We start from the raw sequence: 17,848 nt of genomic DNA, 5'->3' as shown, positions 1-17,848 counted from the left end.
GTGCACAAATGGGCACTTGAACCAGAATTTAGAACCCAACTAGAAGAAGAGGAAACCGTTAGATTAGTTTCAATAACGAGCAATTCAGATGTAACTTCAAAAGGTCTATCCTTCTTCTGGCTCTTGACAGTCGTCAGGTAGGCCGGATAGTTCCTTCTCCAGTAGCCTTCGACGTTGCAATGAAAACACTTTTTCTTATCATCGGTCTTCTTCGAAATCTATTTCTTGGGCTTGGCCTCGATCTTCTGCTTCCTTGCAGGCTTCTTCTTCTTCTTAAAAAAAATTTTTCTTTTGGAGGAAGTCTGCTCCACAGCCAGAATTGTGCCTTTTGAACTCTTCAAGGTGCCCTCTACTGTTACCAGCATATTCAATAACTCAGGTAAAGTGCTATCGATTTTATTGATATGATAGTTCATAATGAACTGTCCATACGAATCAGGAAGAGACTGGAGGATCAGAATCACCAGTAATTCCTTGTCCATGTTCATCCCAAGCTTCTGAATCTCCTCTATGTCCTTGATCATTGTCAAACAATGATCATTGACGGATTGTCCATCACGCATCTTAGCTTTGAAAAGTCTTCGGGAGACCTCAAAGCAAGCTGTGACTCTACTCACCATACAATTCTTGCAAGTGAGTCAGCATCTCTCTGGCAGTCCTCATGTCTTCATGCTGTCGCTGAAGATCATTGGACATGGATGCTAATATGTAACACTTTGCCTTGTTATCTTTGTCCATCCATTTTTCAAGTGCGGCTCGTTGATCAGGGGATGGATGAGCAAGTAACACAGGTGCATCCTAGTTTAGGACATGGGTGAGTTTCTCGGAGCTGAGAACAATTCTCAGATTCCGGAGCCAGTCTTTGTAGTTGGTCCCGGTCAACCTGTTAGTATCGAGGATACAGGCTAAGGGGTTGGTACTCGACATTGTTATCTGCAGAAAGAATAATTTTTAGTTAGATATTTGTACTTGTAAACTTGTTTGTTCTAGAAACTTTAAAAACAAACAAGGGCTCCCATTATTTTTTCGAATTTTCCAAACTCGTCGGATGGAGAAACAGAAACCTATATGCAATCGGTTTCAAGTGGGTATTGTGGTCCCATTAACCTATACACATCTCACCTAACAGTTATTGGTGAATACAGATCAATGAATGACAAACTTTATCCATTGCTTCACTAAGCAAGATGCAGTAGGCTTGGTCTTTAAGTCCTGTGGCCTCACCTAACAGTTATTGGCACATTTCTTAGTTAAGTCAGACCCATCGTTCACCAGTGGGTGCAAAGCCGTCATTGGGACCCTCACCAACAATTATTGGGTCCAACCCCATCTCTACTCTGGAACATTAAATGTCAATAGAGTGGTTGTATATTTCTGATGCAACCGAACCACTATAACCAGCTGAGAACGATCAACGTCAGGAAGGCACCCACATCTCTATAACGATGGAAGACCTCTAGACTTAATATTTAGTGATGAGATTTAGGTTTAGATCTCTTCTAAATCAACAGATTTGACATCCAATTGATCAAATTCAGATTAGCACATCAACATGTTTAACCAGCCTAGTTGGCATGGGTGAACTCAGTCAACAAGTAACCTAACACGAAACTGAATCTTCCAAGATGGCCAGGTAAGTTAAGATGTGTGGGGTCCCCCGTTGTTTTCCTTAGACACCAATCAAAATTGGCCAGGTTAGGCTTTTAAGGCACAAATCCAACAGCCTCTCCTTCCATGGCGGCTCCCTGCTCTGCCCCTTCTCATTGGCAACCCATCCTTCCCCTTCTTTTCCTTTTTTCTTCTCTCCTCATCGTCTTTCTTGTCCAAGTCCGCCTATGAGCCCCCCCTCTACGATGGTTCCCTCCACCCCTTCTTACCTGATCCCTTTTTCTCTCTCTTTCCCTTCCTCCTCACCTTCTCCTTCTCCAATCTTGTTCACAAGGCCTTTGATGCTACCCTACCCCTCCAAGCTGACCTTTGCGATCCCACCCTCCCCCTTTATGGTGGCTCCCTCACCTCCACCCCTTCCTTGCTGGCGACCCCTCTTATATGGGAGAGGGGCATTGATGTAAATTGAAATGGCAAGCTAGCATCATTTATTGGTAAGTGAATGGTAGAATCACTTTATAACATCTTAAAAACTTGAAGGGCTAGTTTGACATTTTTTAAAATTGAGAGGGTATAAATGAAATTGGGTTAACGTTGAGGGGATGTTCCTATAATTTATCCTTAATTTTATTTCTCTTATTTTGACTTTCTGCATTTGATTTCAATGCAAGGATGTTCTTGACCTTCAGTGGTCTGCCGATGGATATATTATTTTTGGTTCAGTGGATAACTCTTGCATAATATGGGATGTCAATAAAGGTACGTGGAATGACAAATGATTTCTATTTTGTTAGTTTGGATTCTGTGACTGCTTACATGATCTCATCTATTTTACAACGCTTTAGGCTCAGTTCGTCAAATTTTGGATGCCCCATTTGCATTATGTTCAAGGTGTTGCGTAGGATCCTTTAGGTCACTATGTCGCTTCCCTTATCTCAGACCAGTCTTGCCAGTCTATGTGAATAAACCTCAACCTAAACTCAAGGGCTGTGAGAAAATGAATTATATTTGCCAGCATGATCTTACAAATGAGCCATAAAAGCTTGGTGATTCAAAGGTTTGTTTGCTGTAGAATATTACTTGCTTTTTCCTTATTAAGTGATCTGATTATAATAACATATTGTCCTTTCTTTTCAGCCTCCACACCTAACGCTCATTTGTTTCGCAATGAGACATTGCCATCCTTCTTCCGGAGATTGGCATGGTCCCCTGATGGATCATTTTTAGAAATGCCTGCTGGTGTTTGTCTAAATACAGTGCAGACAGTGTATATTATCACCATCTTTAAAACGTTATGATCATGTTGAAATCATTCTTTAACATTTGTAAGTGGCGGGTCTTTAATTAAGCATGTGATTTAATAGTTTTAAAGTATCCTGTTTTGGCATCTTCAGCAACTGTCTCTTGTAAATTTTCTTTTCAAAATATAGTTCAAATCTGTTCAAACTAATTATCTCTTGGATTACGATAGCTACTTATAATAAATATAAAACCACCAGGTCTGATAATCCCCCAAAAATGCAACCTATGACAATTAGAGTTCAGGGATTATGTCACACTTGCAAAGAAAACTGCTTAGGTAACTTCTGCTGCTAAACTTAACTGGCCTCTGCCTGCTCCAGAAACTTTGCACTCCATCAATTCCACATCATGACAGTCACTTCCTGAAGCACATGCTACTCCAAGTTTTTAAATATTGTGGGACAGGGCCATCCCAGTTTCAAATATATATTAGTCTGTTAACATGTGTGTGTTGAAGTCAGATGTTTGGCTTCTATTTGTTTATGCATATTCTCACATGCATTATAGGTTAATCTCCTTAGATAATTTAAGTGATTTTAAAATAAAACAGAGTGGAGCCATTGATAGTGCAATTTCTTCCAACTGTTTTATGTAATTTTCTTACCGTTGACTTTAGTGCAAACTTATGTACAGTTCTTGCACAGTGATGAGCTGAGGTTGTGCATGTCATTCTGGTATACTCGACCACATGACCGTCTTTCATTGTTTAAGTACCTACCCGTGCTCCTTGTTCTGATGTAATCTGGTTTCTTCCTCTTTTCCATATGAAATTATGAATATTGATGTTTTTCTTAGTCCTTAAATTCTTGCAATTCTCTAATCTCCCATTTCATAGGGCCATTATGTTCATCATCTGGGCTTGTTTCCACCTTAAAATGAATATTACTTGTAATAGGATGAGGCTTGATCATCCTTTTATCTTGTGATTGTGGAATTATGATGGGTACTTTGGTTTAAAATCAGCCAGACAGTTGATCACCATTGTTTGGTATTTTTGCTGTATCTGGATGCACAAATCATTCACGTTCAACAACTTTAATCCATGTGCCCTGGTGGGAATTGATTGTTCTGGTCATGGAATAGGATTTTAGGGGCATATGGATGGTCGGGTAAGTCCATCCTAGACAGATTGCCTGACTGGAGATGGATTTATGAAATTATGGTGGTTCTACAGACCTACCATAATCCTGGACAATCACCATATAGTTGGGATAAGATTTGCAAATTCCAGTTGTCTCTGTGGGATTCTTTATTTGCTTTCTATTTTCTCCTTCCATAGATTACTTGGCTTTTCTTTAGAAAAAATGGTGATCTAAAATATAGTCTTGGAGCTGTCATGAACAAAGAATTTAATTTTCTTGATGCTCTGGATATAGGTAAAAGAATTGCAATATTATCATGATGAAACAGGGAGAGGATTTTCATAAAGGTTTACGACTTCTAAATTATTGGAATTACAAAATTATCAGTTTGGTAAGAAGCTTCCAATTTGATAGGATTAATGGAAGTGGTGAGTGGAGGACAGAAATTTACCGCTTTACTGAGGTCTAAGTTGCCTGACAGTAATTAAAAGAACAAAGATATGATAAGGTCCAAAACACTAGTGTATCTAAATTTCGAGCCATTGGTGTTGGTTACATTTGGACAAAGTCTTTGTCCATATCTTGATGTAGCATGAGATTCATTTCTTGTGGTGTACTTCATTAGCATAAAAGGAACATCAGCTTGAGTGTTACAAATTTTATAATTTCTTTTGCCCTCAGTTTGGTTGGTCAATGAACCCTGGATGAGGTGGTTGTCTATGTGCTATCTCTGCCTAATATTCATTTTGATATGTCTGCACTAGATGGTATGGCAAGCTTAGTCAATGGTTGGTATTCAGCAGATAACAGTTTGCCCTCATGCATGGAACTCATATCTACGTGTTATATCCCTTAAACACTGTTAACAAAATGGCCAAAAATAATCTTTTTTTAACAGTTAATTTTGGAATTCTAGTATTGTAATTTTCTTCTGAGAAAAGTGAACCTGTGATTTTGACATGGTATGACAGCTCTCCTACCAAGCACAAATTTTCTTTTTGTTCTTTTGTCATTGCTATAATTTTGCCATTTAGGGATACTGGTGGTGAGGTAACGAATCCTTTTTTTTTTCTTTTTATCTCTTGATCTGGTTGCAGACCAAGCCGAAAATGCTTCTGCAGTTTTTTGAAATACCTTCATGGATTGTCATAAAAGAGAGAATTTCTAACAGATTTTTTTTTTTAATTTTCATTCTATTTAGCTCTTTCAACTGCTTGATCTGAGCAGTTCAAACCAATGTAAACCACTTTGTGATGCTCACTGCTGTTGTTTTCACCTTTTCAGGCATATATGAATATTCCTCTGCATCTGAAGCAGTTAATCCTGCATATATAATCTCAAGGAGAGATCTTTCAACGTAAGAAAGCTTATTTTTCTATTGGCAAAATTCATCTTAATCCACTCTTCTATCATGGCAAGAATCAGAAAATCAGAATTTAATTTTTCTAGAAATCCTGTTGCTCAGTCACTTTTCTGGTTGATCTTTCTGTGGAGGAGCATAACTGTTCCAATGAGGCCATGAGATTAACTACTCTGTGTATCCATGCAATATATATGATTCCCACAGTTCCAACTGAGACATGCTAACTACGCAGCCAGCCAAGATCCACTATCGGATCCCTTTAATGGTGCAAACCATGTTTATGTTTTTATTGTATGGGTTTCCATATACAATAGTTCACATGGAACCAATCAAACTAGTTGATATGTTGTTGTGGTACTCAAGCACTCTAGCTTTTATGTTCAGATCAGATATTTGTGCGAAAATCTGGAAACAAAAAAAAAAAAAAAGGAAAAAAGGGCTGAAAAAATATTTTATTGTGACAGCTGTTTTTCTGATCTTACAGGCCCTCTGTACAACTTCCAGGGGCCAACAAACCCATTGTGGCTGTATGCTTCTGCCCCATTCTTTTCTGTTTGCGAGGTTCTGACCCAGGTATTTGTTACTTTATAGATCATATCGTGCAGTATATATTTTATCATATAATATTGGGGCTGAGCTATCTGTCTTGAACATGTGCAGCTAGTTTCTTTAAACTCCCTGATGGTGTTATTTTTGCTGTGGCATCCTTGAACTCTCTCTACATATATGATACAGAAAGTATGCCTCCAATAGCAATATATGCTGGACTGCATTATGCAGCATTACTGCTATAGCATGGTGATTACCCCCATGCTTCACTGTTGGCAAAGCTTTTTCACATTAGTTTTGTTTCAACGATTAGCCTTACATTTCGTATACCATATTGAGGCTTATTTTACCTCTTTTATGTTCTTGCAAGGTCTTCTGATCCTAAGCACCTTGCATTTCCTCACGAGATGGATACTGTGTTAGATGTATGTCCTAGAAGCCAATTGTTGACCGACATATTATTTATTCTATGACATAAATTTATATTTAAACTATTGATTTAATCAATAAAGGAAATTTTTTTTTCTATTCAAGTGTTATGTTTCTTGAATCATCTTTGGAATTGATGTTACGATACATATTCTCAATTATTGAGAATTAGAGGTATGTATGATCGATTTCTAAATTACTCCGATTATAGGATAGTTATGAGGATGATGATCGATCTAGATAGATCGATACCCGGTTCGCTTCTTTCGGGATAGATGAATATCTAATATACGGTGTAGAAATATTGAGCGGCAAGTGCGGATAGTTGTTAGAGAACAACTAATACTGAGTGTGACCATATGAGAGATCACATGAATTTCTATTCAATTGTAAGTGATCATCTCGATGCTGTAGTTGTGTGACTGATCTTTTGACCTGCGATATCACATTTGCTCGCAGTAAGGCTACTGTAGTTTGACTACACATAAGCATTGATTCGATTATGAATCTTTATAGTGGATATTGATTGCAGTTGATTGAGCTGTAGGAGCAAGGTGTGCATCTAGATGGGATTTATCGATCTTGATAGAAAGTAGTCCTATGATATTTGATAAGCTGAGTCCATAAGTCTATGGCCATAGCACTGTGATTGATGGAAAAGAGTTTCATTTGGAATCATTATTGGATTTGAGCTGATCGGATCTAACATATGACTGATGATGAGGTTTGACGATTTATCCATAATCGACTATCTAGTCGGAACTCATTATAGAGGGACTATCACACATTAACTATATCAAGAGGTTCTTTTTCGATTCTGCTGGATTGCCATTACATATTGCTAGATATCACTAGTGGATTGTGAGAGCTCAGTAGGATCGTTTTGGATCAATGATCCTAGTCGAGTTAGAGTGAAACTGACCTACTGAAAGGAGTTTCAGTGATATCTATGATAGAGATCATGGTATGTCTCACTACTAGTCAGAATTGAACTTATGGGGTCACACATCAAAGGGAGAATACCTAGATTGGTTAAATTGGGCTTATGAAGCATCAATTTATATGGATTTAGAGAAATCCTATTGGATTCATATTTACCTTGCTAGCACTTGGATAAACCCAATTTCTCTTGTGGTTAGTTTGCTTATATGATAAGTATTAGTCAATTCCTACATTTGATTTGAACCTAATTGAATTTGATTTAATAGGCTCCAATGGTTGGGTGCTTAATTTATAGCTTGAATTAAATCAAGAAAGAGTTTTTTGATTTTCTTGATTGAAAATTCATCTTGATTTGATCAAGAACCCTTGAATAGAACTATGTGGGCAGATTAGAGTATGTTTAATTGGGTCCTATATGATTGGACGTCCAAGCCCAATGTGGGTGTGGATCTAAGCTAGGTGGCACCCCTTTGATTTAGTCCAAGAGGTTTTAGGCTAGGGTTTCTAATATGATTAGAAGAAGGGATCCTAATTTGATTAGGACTCCCTTATGTTGTCTATTTAAAGGATCCTAGCCCTACCCGTCAAAAAAATCTCATAATTTCTTTCCTTGCGCCGCCCTCACTGTGCCCAACGCCCTCTCTCCTCTCTCTAGGCGTCTTCTCTCTTGGATCTTGGAGAGAGATGGGCGGCAACATCTTGTTGGTGTCAAAGATGGACGCCACAAAATTGGAGTTCTTCTTCCTCTCAAGTTTGTTGGGAGATTGTTACAACTATTCTTGATTAGTTCTTGTTTAGTTGAGGATTAAGAAAGGTTTTTGGTTTTTTCAAGAATCAAGAAAAAAAAGATCAAATAAGGGTTTGTTCATTCAAGAATTAAGAAAAAGGATCAAGGGTTGATCCCTATCAGGCTTGGTTCAAGCCTATTCAGGTTTGAGTTCAAGTGAGTTATTTTTAGAGGAGCCAATCCAGATCGGCTCTGTGGATATCGTAGAGCGGGATACTTGTGTTGCTGATTCAAACCTGCTCAATCCCAAGATTCAGAGATTGAATTGGATTCAACCTCAGTTACAGATTTGAGACAAAAGGAAAGCGATTCAGGTATGCAACTTGATCACAGGCTTTTATTTATTTCACTAAAATCAGTTTATGTTAATTTCAGTATATGAACTAGATCTATAGGTGTTTCACATGATGAATGCATGTTAGATTAAAATTGTTTTAATTTGATTTTTCGCTGCATTTTGGATTTAGAAAATTTTTGAAATCTACATGCACTAACATCTGTAGAAATCTAACAGTGGTATCAGAGCCACATGTTATATGTATGAAAGTAGCACAAAAATTTTGAAAATTATTTTTCAAATTCTGTTTTAGTTCATACATGCGATGTATGTGTTTATGTTTAGATCTGAAAAGTGTTTTAGTTCTGATTTTTAATCATATATGTAATATATGAAAGTATGCGTAGGTTAGAAATTAAATTTTTGCGATTTAATTTTTCGTATATGCGATATATGATGGTATGTTTAGATCTAAAATTGATTTCGGAAAATCTTGAAATTTTTCATATATATGATATATGATTGCATGCATGTTTGAAAATATTTTGAGAATCAAAATTTATTTTTATGCAATGAATTTAGATCTGAAAATTATTTTTATGATCTGAAATTAGTGTGTACATGAATCATTGGGCATGGATAGTTTTTGCATTTGGTTATGTAATTGGATTGCATTTTAATTATAATTCTACAAGTGTTGTAGATTGAGTCGATTAAACCCATATGTACAATTGAGTCAATCTAAAGATCTAATTTGGCTTTATGGCTCGAACCCGATTACCTAAGCTGATAAATGAAACCAATAAACTATTTGGTGTTTAGGTAAGTTTGATCGATAGTTTTATTGGGAGGCTATTCACCTAGACAATTTTGCTTACGATGAGTTAATGGCATATCCTTCCATCGATCTCATTTGGCCAATTGGATGATTGAGTTCATTAGTTGTTAAGACATTTTGGTTTATCCCATGCTAGTTAGATCGGTCATGTGATGATTGATTAGATGAGGCCTAACTAAACCTCTCCAATCAATATTAAGCCTTATGGTCTTCCATTGTTGTAGAAGTACGGACGTGCTACTGGCGTTGACTGTTCTTGGCTGTTACAGTGGTTCAGTTGCATCGTAACACGCAACCACTCTACTAGCAAAGAGTTGCTCAGGGTAAAGATGGGTTGGGCCCAATATGTGTTATCTGAGGGACTCAACGACGGTTTCACACCTACTTGTGAACAGTGGGTCTGATTTAACTAAGGAGTGGGGCAATGTGTTATCTGAGCTTACATGACTTAGAGACCAAGTCGCTTAATATATTTAGAGAAGCATCTGGGCAAAGAGTTTCCTATGTATCGGTGTGCGTGTCACCAATAACTGTTAGGTGAGGTGTAGGCATCGGTGGGATCACAGCATCCACGAGAAATCTTGCATTGATGGCGTCAGATTTTCGTTTTTCATCCGGAGAGTATCAAATCTGAAAAAATAATAGGAGTCTATTTGCATTTAAAAGTTTTAGAGTAAATATAATTTTAAGTACAAATATCTAACTAGAATCTCTACTCTCGCAGATAAACAATGTCGGCCTCTAACCCTCTAGCCTACATCCTTGAAATCAACCGTTTGACTGGCATAAATTTTAAGGACTGGCTTAGAAACCTCAAGATAGTCCTGATATCTGAGAAAATTGGATATATACTCGACCAACACACTCCAGCTTTACCAGCCCATCTTACAGCAGACAAAGAGCTGCTCTGGACAAGTGGATGGAGGATGACTTTAGGATAAAATGTTATGTGCTGGCTTCCATATCAAATGAATTATAGAGTCAGTATGAGCACATGCCACTGCCGTGCCATGATCACTTATCTGCAAGAGTTGTACGGTGAGCAGAGTCAGGCTGCATGCTTGAATTGTCAAGTGGTTGTTCAATATGAGGATGCCGAGGGGCAGTCTGTCCACGATCATTGGATGATAATGATTAAGGACTTTGAGGAGCTTGAGAAGCTCGGGCTTATTATACAGAAGGAGTTGAAGGTGGATTGATCCTCCAATCTTTACTAATTCGTATGGGTAGTTTATCGTAAACTATCATATAAACAAATTGGACTCTAATTTACTCGAGTTGGTCAACATGCTAGTCACTGCTGAGGATACTTGAAAAGTTCAAAGGGCTCTGTTCTTGCTGTTGAGCGGAAATCATCCAAAAAAAGTCTCAAGAAAAAAAAAGAATAAGCTGCGAAGAAGCAGAAGAAGGAGAGCAAATCTAAAAGGACACTCCGAAGAAAGCTGTGAAGAAGGGAAAGTGTTTCAGTTGCAACTCCGACGCCATTGGAGGATAAACTGTCATCTTACCTGAAGAGCCTAAAGATGAAAAAGAGTGAACAACCTTCTGAAAGTATGCTCATAATAGAATCTAACCTAGCGTTTCTTTACTTCTATTCGGATATTGGACTCTGGTTCTAGTACTTGTATATGTACTTCAATATAGGATCTAATAGGAAGTAGGAGGTTGAGACAAGGTATATAATCCTTCAATCGATAATGGAGCAAAAGTTGCTGCAAAAATCATTGGAACCTATCCTCTTTGATTACCACCAGGCTTTAGATTAGATTTAAAAGATTTATTTTGTTCCTGTAGCTAGTCGAAATTTGATTTCGGTCTCTGTATAGCACAGGATGGATTTGTTTTTCAATTTAATAAAGACTATGGTTCTATTTATTTACGAAATAAATTGATTGCATCTGATTTTTTGATTGACGGTCTTTATCACTTGCATGTTGCTAATGTGAACCTAAACGAGTAAGGAGTCAGTGTTGTAGGCCAAAAGAGATCCAGAGATGTGTTTAACCATAAGTACTTATGGCACATAGGGTTGGCCATATTGGAGAGGACATGATAAGTAGATGAAAAAGGATAGAATCTTGGACTTGGTTAAATCTAAGTCAATTTCGGTCTGTGAATCATGCTTCGAGGAAAAATGGCTACGTTACCCTTTGTGGGACAAGAGAAAAGGGCCACTGAGCTACTATCTCTGGTACACACCGACGTTTGTGGCCATTTGATGTGCAGACCAGGGTGGTTATAGCTACTTCATTACCTTTACTGATGATCTGTTACGATATGGATATGTGTTTCTTATGAACACAAGTCTGAAGTTTTAAAGGTTCAGAGAATTCAGGCATGAGGTAGAGAAGCAAACAAGTAAACCCATCAAAGTCCTGCGATCTGATTGAGGGGAATACCTAAGTGCTGAATTTTTTGGATATCTTAAGAAAATGGCATAGTCACTCCTCCTGGCATGTCTTAACTCAAAGGGTATTTGAAAGGAGAGATAGGATCCTATTGGATATGGTCCGATCCATGATGAGCTTCACTGATTTATCTTTATTTTTTTGGAGATACGTCTTACCGCGATGTATATTCTAAATAGGGTTCTTTCTAAATCTGTTCTTACCACACCATATGAGATATGCACGGTAAGAAGCCAATTCTAAGTTAGCTAAAGACTTGGAGATGTCCAGCCTATGTCAAAAGACAGAAAGCTACAAGTTAGAGGATAGATTTATTGTAGCTCGGTTTATAGGGTATCCCAAGAATCCATGGGATACTATTTTACTCTCCATATGACTACAATATGATTGTGAATCGCAATGCATATTTTAGAAAAATAGTTTATTAGGACGGTAGTAGTGGAAGGTTAATTGAGCTCGACGAGAATGTCTCTGAAGAGCAACGAGCTATAAATCCTCAGAAATCTTCCATAATGAGCCAGTAGTTAATGTTCCACCTCCACCTTGTAGATCAGGTAGAATCTCCCATCCTCTGAAAGATACATGGGTATGCTAAAAGGGATGTAGAGGAATCGTTCTTGTAGGAGATGGGGATCATGGTGATGATCTTAGTACTTTTGATGAGGTGATGTCTGATATGATTCTGAGAAATGGTTAGATGCAATAAAATCAGAAATTGACTCAATCACGAACCAGATATGGACCTTAGTGGATCCACCAGAGAGAATTATTCTCATTAGGTGTAAATGGATCTACAAAAGAAAATAAGTACCGATGGTAAGGTAGAGACTATAAGGCAAGGCTGGTGGCGAAAGGTTATAGTTAGCACGAAGACATTGACTATCATGATATTTTTCATCTGTAGCCATGCTGAAATTCATTCGCATATTGCTTACTGTTGCAGCTTACTATGATTATGAAATTTGGTAGATGGATGTGAAAACTACTTTTCTGAATGATATCTTGACGAAAATATTTATATGGAGCAGCCTTTGGTTTCACATCCGGTGATAGTGATCACCCTGTCTGCAAGTTGCAAAGGTCCATCTATGGACTAAAGCAGGCTTTTCGGAGTTGGAACCTTTGTTTCGATAAGGCAATCAAATCGTTTGGTTTCATTAAAAATAAAAAGAACCTTATGCTTATAAAAGGGTCAGTGGGAGGCGCTTGTCTTTCTCGTACTGTATGTGGATGATATCATTCTATTGAAAATGATATTTCATGTGATCTCGGTCAAAATTTGGTTGTTCAAAAAATTCTCTATGAAAGACTAAGAGAAGCGTTCTATATCCTTGAAAAAAGGTCTTTAGAGATGGATCTAGAAGGATGCTTGGTCTATCACAAAAGCTGTACATAGAGAAAGTACTGAAGCGGTTCAGCATAAAAATTCAAAAGAGGTTTGCTATCCCTTAGGTATGGTATTCGACTCTCCAAGATGATGTGCTTACACTTTTGAGGAGATCGAGCGCATGAGTAAGATCCCTTATATTCAGTGATAGGAAGCCTCATGTATGTCATGCTATGTATTTGACTTGATATTGTCTTTGCTGTGAGTGTCACAAGTAGGTTTCAGTTGAATCCAGACGAGGAGCACTGGATAGCTCTAAAGAACATCCTTAAGTTCTTAAGAAGGACTAAGGATTTATTCTTGGTCTTTGGAGGAGCACCTGAATTGCGCATTGAGGGTTATAAAATTCAGATTTTATATCAGATCCTGATGATAGAAAGTTTACATCGGATACGTATTCGTTTGCAATGATGGTGTAGTCAGCTGAAAATGTTTCAAGCAGAGCATAATCACAGATTTGACCATAGAGGTTGAGATGTCATCGCTTCGGATGTTGCAAAAGAAGGTTTTCATTCAAAAAATTTGCCCGGAATTTGGTATAATGACATGGATGCCATATCACTGTATTGCGACAACAATGGAGCCATAGCACTTGCTAAGGAGCTCCGGTCTTATTAAAATCTAAGCACATTAAGCGGCAGTTCATATGTTACGTGATTATCTCGAAAGCAATATGTCGAGATGCAAAAGTAGATTTCACGGATAACGTGGTAGACCTATGACAAAGTAATTGAGCCATCCAAAATAGAAGCTCACCTCGAGAAGATGGGCTTAGATTAATGGCCAATTAGCTTTAGTCAAATAGGAGATTATTAGATGTATATCCTAGAAATCAATTGTTGGCTGACATATTTTTTATTCTATGACACAAATTTATACTTAAACTATTGATTTAATTAATAAAGGATAAGTTTTTTTATTCAAGTATTATGTGTCCTTGAATTATCTTTGGAATTGATGTTACGATATATATTCTCAATTGTTGAGAATTAAAGTATGTATGATCGATTCCTAAATTACTCCTGATCATAGGATAGTCATGGGGATGATGATCGATCTAGATAAACGATGCACGATTCGCTTCCGTCGGAATAGATGAGTCTTTAATCTACGATGTAGAGATACTGAGCAGCAAGTGCGGGTAGTTGTTAGAGAAGCATGACTATACAGAGATCATATAGATTTCTATTCATCATCAGTGATCATCTCGATGCTGTAGTTGTGTGACTGATCTTTTGACCTGCGATGTTACAGTTGCTCGCAGTAAGACTACTGTAGTTTGATTACACATGAGCATTGATTCGATTATGAGTCTTTGTAGTGGATGTTGGCTGTAGTTGGTTGAGCTGTGGAGCAAGATGTGATCTAGATGGGATCTATCGATCTTGATAGAGAGTAGTCTTATGAAATTTGATAAGCTGAGTCCACAAGTCTTAGTCATAGCATGTGATTGATAGAAAAAATTTTTATTTGGAATCACTATTGGATTGAGCTGATGGATTTATCATATGATTGATGATGAGATTTGATGATTTATCCATAATCTATCATCTAGTCGGGACTCACGATAGAGGAACTGTATTACATATTAACTATACCTAGAGATTCTTTTTCGGTTCTGTTGATTGCCACTACATATTGCTAGATGCATTGGTGGATTGTGAGAGTCAATAGGATTGTTTTGGATCAATGATCTTGTCGAGTTAGAGTGGAATGTTTCGATCCATTGAAAGGGATTTCAGTGATACTATGATAGAGATCATAGTATGTCTCACTATCAGTTAGAATTGAACTATGGGGTCACACATCAAAGGGAGAAGATTTGGATTGATTAAAATTGGGCTTATGAAGTATCAATTTGTATGGATTTAGAGAAATCCTATGGGATTCATGTTTACCTTGCTAGCATCTGGATGAACCCAATTTTTCTTGTGGTTAGTTTGCTTATATGATAAGATTAGCTCATTTCTACATTTGATTTGAACCTAATTGAATTTGATTCAATGGACTCCAATGGTTGGATACTTAATTTTGGCTTGAATTAAATCAAGAAAGAGTTTCTTGATTTTCTTGATTGAAAATTCATCTTGATTTGATCAAGAATCCTTGAATGGAATTATGTGGGCTGATTAGAGCATGTTTAATTGGGTCCCATATGATGGGACGCTCAAGCCCAATGTGGGTGGGTCTAGACTAGGTGGCACCCCTTGATTTGGTCGAAGAGGCTTTAGGCTAGGATTTCTAATATGATTAGAAGAAGGGATCCTAATTTGATTAGGACTCTCTTATGTTGTCTATATAAAGGATCTAGCCTACCTCTCAAAAAAATCTCATAATTTCCTTGCCGCCACCCTCACTGTGCCCAACGCCCCCTCTCCTCTCTCTCTCCTCTCTCTAGGTGTCATCTCTTTGGATCTTGGAGAGAGGTGGGCGGTAACATCTTGTTGGTGTCAAGGGTTGGCGCCACAAAGTTGTTGGAGTTCTTCTTCCTCTCAAGTTTATTGGGAGGTTGTTATAACTACTTGATTAGTTTTTGGTTAGTTGAGGATCAAAAAGGGTTCTTGATTTTTTCAAGAATCAATAAAGAGATCAAATAAGGATTGATTCATTCAAGAATAAAAAAAAAGAATCAAAGGTTGATCCCTATCTAGACTTGGTTCAAGCCTATTCAGGCTTTGAGTTCAAGTGAGTTGTTTTAAAAGGAGCCAATCCAGAATGTGGATACCCGTAGAGGCAGGATATTTGTGTACTGATTCCGAACCTACTTAACTCCAGATCTAAGGATTAAATTGGATTCAACCCCAATTGCAGGTTTGAGGCAAAAGGAAAGCGATTCAGATATGCAACTTGATCATAGGCTTTTATTTTTTCTATTAAAATAGTTTATGTTAATTTCAGCATATGAATAGATCCATAAGTGTTTTCATATGATGAATGCATATTTAGATTAAAATTATTTTAATCTGATTTTCCGCTGTGTTTTGGATTTAGAAAATTTTTGAAATTCACATGCACTAGCATCTGTAGAAATCCAACATACTATACTATTATAGAATTTGAGTATAAATTAGGACAGCCTGCCTTACTCTTAGGTATGTAGTATTTTTTTTTTGGCCTTTTTGGTGGCTTGTGGCACTCGGTTTCAGATGCTGCATGTAACTGCAAACCATTTTCCCCTCTGCACTATCACATATAAGGCTTTACCAAACTGGCGAGAAGAGAAATTTTACTTATTAAGAGAAGTTTGTGTCCATTCATTTTACTGGATTTCCATATTCTGATGGTAGTAGTTTTCAATGAAATTGGGAAACACAAGAATTTAGTTTCATAATATTCATCATGCATCTTCCAAAAATTTCTACAAGGCTGGAAAGAAATGCCAAGTGAATCTAGGAAAAGACTCAGAGGGCCAACATGTAAATAACTCAATATTCGTAAGTGTGAGATCAATGATGGCAAGATGCATCTTAATTCCTTCAAAGTTCAGTGAAAATAGATTAGCAGATACTGTTTTTCGGCATATGTGATCAATGTGTCCTGAAACAGTTTGCGAACATACTGGAGCAACGAATTCTGTAATTGTGTACTTACTAGAGAAACTATGGTGGACTTTGACATAAGCCTCTGTATGCTTGCTATGCTTATTTTACAAATTATCTTCTTGAATATTGTGGCCGTCGATCGAAGTATTTGTTTGACAAATATTTTATCAAAAGTTTGAAGCGTTTCCTGTCTTTTCTGGGCATAATTCTGATACAATTTTGTGTAGAAGCCAAGAAAGTCATAGAAGGAAATATGCATCCCACAATTATGAAACCTGATGCCGTGGAGAGTATCAAAGTTGACAACAGATGCTGGTAAAGCTGACAGAGGAATAAAAATGAAGGCTCCCATAGCCATAAACTAGGAGTCAGAAGTCTGAGGATGTCATCTGTAGATACTTTGTAACTCATAGTAAAACCTGGCTGATTCCTTTCTGTAATATAGGTTGTTTTCCCCATCTAAAGGAATTTTTTGGGCTGTGTTTATTGAAGATTTCACAAAGTTTCCCAGATGCTTAGTGTGGAAGTTAAGGATATCTGTTAATTAAAAAAGAAAAGAGCCTGGGAAACTGACCGTAAATGGAGGAAAGAAAATGACTCAAAGCATTAATTGTTTTGATACCTAACTGCAATCGAATGCATCTACATGAAAATTTCTCTCCTTGCTTTGCATCTTATTTCTTTTTTGTATATATATCTATTACGTTATTTATTCTTCAGTCTCACTCTTGTCCGCTTGCAATGAAGAAGACTGGCATAAGCAACAAACCACATCCCATCTCATGTGAAGTCAACTGTGTCATATTTTCCCATTTGTTAAAGTATTTGAATCCGGTCATGTAGACAATTGAAGAAACCTGATTATTTCCTTTAAGCGTGGTTAAGCTCGCTAAAATACAGTTGCTATGCCACTTCTCTTTTAGCGCTTCAGCAAGCACGCAGATCCTCTTGTATTGTCCCTTCAATACAGATTCTCTAATTGCTGGACTCATGGAACATTTCAATAAGAAAGCCTTAAGAAAATGTGACAAGGCCTCATTTGCTCTTGAAATAACCGATCTTCTCTTCTAAATTTTTTTCTGCTCTGTTTAAGACGCAACAATTTTGAACCACATTATGTTCATGTTATAAATGCTGGGAAATTTATTTGAAATTCTTCGGATTAGCATATGTTTGACATTCCCTTTTTTGTCTATAAAAAGGGAGTGGAGCCCATTTATATATTTCTGAAAAACATTTAGTCCATGGCGTCCACCTGTATCAGCAGGGAAGGATCTGAATGAGCAACATCTTCCTACATGAAATCAGCATTGCATTGACATGCTATGCTTGGC

General features: G+C 37.3%; 1 protein-coding gene across 10 annotated transcripts in view; it reads left to right on the top strand.

The window, feature by feature from the left end:
- The window catches only part of LOC105034574 (chromatin assembly factor 1 subunit FAS2 homolog), a 69,278-nt gene extending 52,306 nt beyond the window's left edge, over window positions 1-16,972 (top strand). For 2 of the 10 annotated variants that reach the window (XR_012133908.1, XM_073242590.1), the window contains exons 4-7: window positions 2,280-2,367; window positions 5,277-5,349; window positions 5,840-5,928; window positions 16,742-16,972. Coding sequence is in view for 7 of the 10 variants with exons in the window: in XM_073242590.1 (XP_073098691.1) it covers window positions 2,280-2,367; window positions 5,277-5,349; window positions 5,840-5,928; window positions 16,742-16,833 (342 nt within the window). In the remaining 3 variants the exon portion in view is untranslated. The other 8 variants (XR_012133907.1, XM_073242594.1, XM_073242593.1 and 5 more) reach the window with 8 other exon arrangements.
- Window positions 16,973-17,848: the final 876 nt, after the last annotated feature.

Source organism: Elaeis guineensis, chromosome 8 (assembly GCF_000442705.2).
Source record: "Elaeis guineensis isolate ETL-2024a chromosome 8, EG11, whole genome shotgun sequence".
Classification (NCBI taxonomy): domain Eukaryota; kingdom Viridiplantae; phylum Streptophyta; class Magnoliopsida; order Arecales; family Arecaceae; genus Elaeis; species Elaeis guineensis.
Note: the sequence above shows the minus strand (reverse complement) of the source record. Positions and strands in the feature narration are given on the sequence as shown.